Here is a 5,000-nt window from a genome sequence, read left to right on the forward strand (position 1 = left end):
TATGTGGCCGATGTGGCCTCCATATATGGGCATTCCCATATGAAGTCCTGTTAGATGTGGGCTTAATATTGATGACATCAGGGATCTCCATATATGGTCATACAAGGGATTCTGTTAGTGTGGTTCCCCTGACATCACAGTGATGTCTCTGTGTAATTGGTCTTCGAACGAAGCCTTTCAATGATGCCTCCACTGATTTTATTTCTTTAATCTACAAGATTGCAAACAGAACAAAAAATTTAGCTTGTTTTCAAGCTAAATTAAAACAAGCATCAGCAAATGTAAGGAATGGCATAACACTCCGTAAACAGGAGGGGAAAGAAATAGGTGTCTAGAGGGCCTGTCTGGTCCTCAACATTTAATCACTTAAACCCCAGCATTGGTATTGTGAGGAAAGCTTCCACTGACAATAGCAGGCCGACAAGCTCACAATGCGACGCGCTGCGTGCAGCTAAAAGCTATCGGTGACATATGCCCACATGCAAAAACGGCAACCACACTCGCAATTTCACCTTTCTGGTTAAATACTTATTACTTACAATAAATACATTTCTCAAAGAGAGCACCAGCACGCAACGGAACTGTCCGTTAAGGCACTTAATAGTCGTAATATAGTGCCTTAAAGGACGGTTCCGTGACTGCTTTGAGAAATGTATTGTAAAGTCCCCTCATAACATAATCTCAGGTTTGTTTTTCTCCTTTCTATGAAGAGTGCAAGTTCACAAAACAGACTGACATGAGATCAAATTAGGATTGCTTCTTTCTCCCTCTTCACATGTCTGCTGGACGCGCTCACATGAAGCCCATGATGCCTTTCCCGTTCCCAGCAGCTCTCATCATGGACTGGATACCATTTATGTTGCCCATGCTATGTAGGACTTTGGGGTCCATCATCTTGGCCATCATCTTAGTCATGTCTCCACCGCCTTTAAAAAACCCTTTCATGCCTCCCAGCTTTTTTGCCACCTGTGAGAACTTGGTGTACTGGGCCAGCATCTCATTAACGTCACTGTTTGAGACCCCTGCCCCCCGAGCGACCCTCTGGATCCTGGTGGGCTGTTTGCTGAGGAGCTTAGCGCCGTCCTTGTCGTCCAACTCTTGGTCGTTCATGCTGTCCATGATGGTCATGAACTTCTTGAACTTCGTCGACATCTCCTGTTCGGTTCCTTTGCTCAGGAAGTTCATGCCTGGAACCATCTGCATTATCTGTCCAACTGGTCCCAACTTCATGATGTTTTGAAACTGTTCGTACATGTCTCGGATCGTGAACTGACCGTGCATCAGTTTGTTCATGAGCTCTTCGTTGTTGCTGTCGTCCAGTTTCAGCTCGTTAAACCTGTCAAATAGTCCTTCGATGTCTCCCATTCCTAGCAGTTTACTGATGAAGGGTTGTGTTTTAAAAGGTTCAAAATCGTCTATGTGTTCCCCTGTTCCAATAAAGACGATTGGACTCTTAGTGGCAGCAACGGCACTGAGGGCCCCTCCGCCTTTAGCGTGTCCGTCCAGTTTTGTAACGATGACTGAGGCCACGTCTACTTTATCTTTAAAAGCTTTAGCCTGAGACTCACAAGCCTGGCCAATTGACGCGTCCATCACATACACTATGTTGTCCGGTTGCACAGTGTTGGAAACCTGCAGCATCTCTTCAAACAGAGATTCTTCTTGTTTGTGTCGTCCACTCGTGTCAACGATGATGATGCCAAAGTTCTCCGACTTGAACTTCTCTACACCCTCCGCTGCAATGACGACCGGATCCATCTCTGTGTAACTTCCATAGAAAGGAATTCTGGCTTTTGTGGCATTCTGTTTCAACTGATCAAAGGCTCCAGCTCTGTAGGTGTCCGCGCAGATCAAACAGGTCTTCCAGCCTTTTCTTTGGTAGAAGTACGCCATTTTAGAACAGGTGGTGGTTTTCCCACTGCCCTGCAGACCGACCATCATGATGACGTTATTCTTGCCTTTGATTGGATTCCAAGCATTCACGCCTGGATCGACCAGCTTAACCAGTTCTTTGAACACAGCGTGTTGGATCATCCTTCTCTTGTTCAGACCAGAGGCCATCTTGTCCAGGTCAATGGCAGACTTGACATTCTCTCGTAGCTTTTTGACGAGTTTGATGTTGACGTCAGCCTCTAACAGGGCTGCACAGATCTCCTTCAGCATGGAGTTTAACACATCCTCGTTAATGATAGTGGCGTTGCTGAGAGACCTCAGTGCTGAGGTGATCTTCTTCCCGAGGTCGGCTAGAACCATGGTGATGCGTTAGATGTCTCCCTTCTCTCTAAATAGAACCACAGGACAATTGATCTTCAGAAAATTTTCAAAGCCTATTCTCTGATTCTGAGAGACTCTTATAAATGCTAGGTTCAGAGAGATTGACATGTTATGATGGTCGATATTCATTTATAATAGTCTACTCTGAAGGAATGTGACGTCACTGGTGCATATCTGGGAAGTTGCAAGTGTGGTTGCCTTGACGCGAGTCACGGCTAGCAAATGAATTTTGTTGAATTTCCCCCATTCAAGTCAATGGGGAAAATTCATTCACTAATAAATTAATGGTCATGCAGTATATGGAGATCTCTGTGTCAGTCCTTGTCCCTTTTATGCCCATATATGGAGATCCCATATGTCATCAATATTAAGCCCATATCTTGAGATGCCCATATATGGGCATACTGTGTCAGTCTCACGTGGTCTATGACGTCAGACATCTATGATGTCAGTCATCTCCATATTTGGAAAAGGTTACATTTTAGCATTTTCCCTTTGAAGTCGATGGAGAAATGTATTCACTAATACATTGATATAAATTAAACTATATAACGTATCTCGAGTCCCGATGAGGTCAGTCGATTGATTTGATATATGGGTCAGTGACGTGACGCCCCAAAAAATGTGTTTTTAAAAAAACTTTAAATTGCAGGCATAAAAATTATTTACTTTTGTTCTACTCACTCTCAACCTTATGGAAATACATTTTGTCTTTAGATATTTTATTGGAATCAGACTTTATTCAGCAGTTTGTTGTACTTGTGCCTAAAATCGTCATATGGTGTGACATGAAAATAATTGTTCATAAAATGAAAATGGAGTACATCTTTCTTAAGTTACTCACTTTATCAAAGTCCTTTATCATAACTAACCAGTGATCCACTATAGTTTTTTGAAAATTAATTATATCTGTATGTTTTTTTCATAATCGACACTCTGTGTGAGGCCCATGTTCATGATCTTACAACATATTTTAAATGTATTCTGTCAAAACTTTCTCTAAAATTACACAAATATTTGTGACACTTCCTGATAATATTCTCTATGTAATGCATAAACATTTTTTTGGTTTAATCATTAATAAAGGTATGATTTTTCACTATTTGGAATGTCACACCAAATGATTTAGTGTCACACCGTATGATCATATCTTCATGTGTCAAAGCAAACTGTGTTTAACCTACCTATTAGTGAGTACTGAACTTTACTGATTGATTAAACAATTACCCAGGATAACATGGCCTTAATATTTCTGAACAGGATATTATTGTAGGGCTTTAACATGGGATAAGAAAGAATTGTAGTAGTAGATGGATGATGAGGATGTGCACAGGAATGCTACACACACCTAAGTCTTCTGCCGGCCCACGGCAGAAGGATCCTAAAGAGACAATAAGGCGCATAGCCACACTTGGAGCCAAGGCAACATTTTATTAACACCAATTGGTGGAAACAGAACTCAGCATTCAGGTAAATTGCTTTTTTCCGAAGTCTCCTGAACTTGAACACAGCATTTTGTGTTGAACAAATGTAATTAGGAATCATGACATTACACCACATCTCCACAACTCCAAAAATAGCTGATCTACAAGCTCTCGCAGCACAACGTGTTGAGAGCTTGTAGATCAGCTATTTTCGCTAGTTTTGTCTCGGGTCCTACCTTAACACTGTCCACTGTCCAGTCCAGTGAGTGAAAGTACAAAAGTATTAGATCAGATTAGATTATACATTTAGACTGTATTGTACATCAGCCAGTCGTATTTGGTGAGGGTAGCAAACCGGCTGCCTTGTTGTGGTTCTGCTATGCCACAGACAAACTCCTGCTCTTCTTAGAAAATGCAGTCTCGCCCCTTTGGCTCCTCTCTCCTTGCTGGGTCATTGTTTAGTTTCTCCCTGTACTTTCTCGTTCTCTCAGCACTTGTCATTTTCCAGCTGACAAAAGAAAATGGAATGTATAGTTTAAGACAAAGAGAAAAAGAGAAAATATTGTTTAGATTGAAACAATATGTTAAGGTTTCTGTGAAGGGGTTTCTGCTCTGTCTGATGAATTTGAAGTATCACTGAATGAAGCTAAATTACATTTTATGTAAAAATGTTTAAAACAAATGTTTAAATGTACAAAAGAAACATGGAACTTTGTTATTTATTGTTATATCTGTAGTTAAATACAGTATAAATCATATGGTGTGACAATCAAGTCATATGGCGTGACAAGCAGACATGTCACACCATATGATTAAGTGTCACACCATATTACTGTTTTCTCCATTTAGGTTTACCTTGAGGCTAGTATGTACACATTAGCATGCTAACAGCATGCTAGCTATAACAAAGCAGCCTAGATCTACATGGAAATATGACCAAAACTTCAAATAACTTAAGCTTTTTTTAAAGAAAAGGTGTCACACCAAAAGACATCCAGAATGGTGAGTTTGTCAACGTTTCAACAAGATGGCATTTCATGAAAATGTTAAAATCATAACTCACCTCAGACACCTGTCTTGCAGTTGTGCTGGGAGTGCTGAATAGCCTTACAGAAGAAGGTCCTCTCTAGCCAATAGGTGTCCAAATAATTGCCTGTTTAATTTTTCCAAACTAGTGTCACACCAAATGATTTTGGGTTGGGGGACAAAATGTTTTTGATCAGAAATGACTGAAAACATTATGCTTTGACTTTTAAAAGATATAGGCTCAAAATAGACATTTCTTTTAGCCTAAATTCATTT

General features: G+C 40.6%; 1 protein-coding gene across 1 annotated transcript; it reads right to left on the reverse strand.

Moving 5' to 3' along the window:
* Positions 1 to 792: 792 nt before the first annotated feature.
* On the reverse strand, positions 793 to 2,253 carry LOC308299761 (signal recognition particle subunit SRP54-like; the record flags this gene model as incomplete). Its single annotated transcript, XM_080743549.1, has 1 exon — positions 793 to 2,253. The coding sequence occupies one exon, from the start codon at positions 2,251 to 2,253 to the stop codon at positions 793 to 795; it is 1,461 nt and encodes a 486-aa protein (XP_080599675.1).
* Between the last annotated feature and the right edge of the window lie 2,747 nt (positions 2,254 to 5,000).

The sequence above is a fragment of the Nannobrachium achirus genome (genome assembly GCF_963921795.1).
Source record: "Nannobrachium achirus genome assembly, chromosome: 15".
NCBI lineage: Eukaryota > Metazoa > Chordata > Actinopteri > Myctophiformes > Myctophidae > Nannobrachium > Nannobrachium achirus.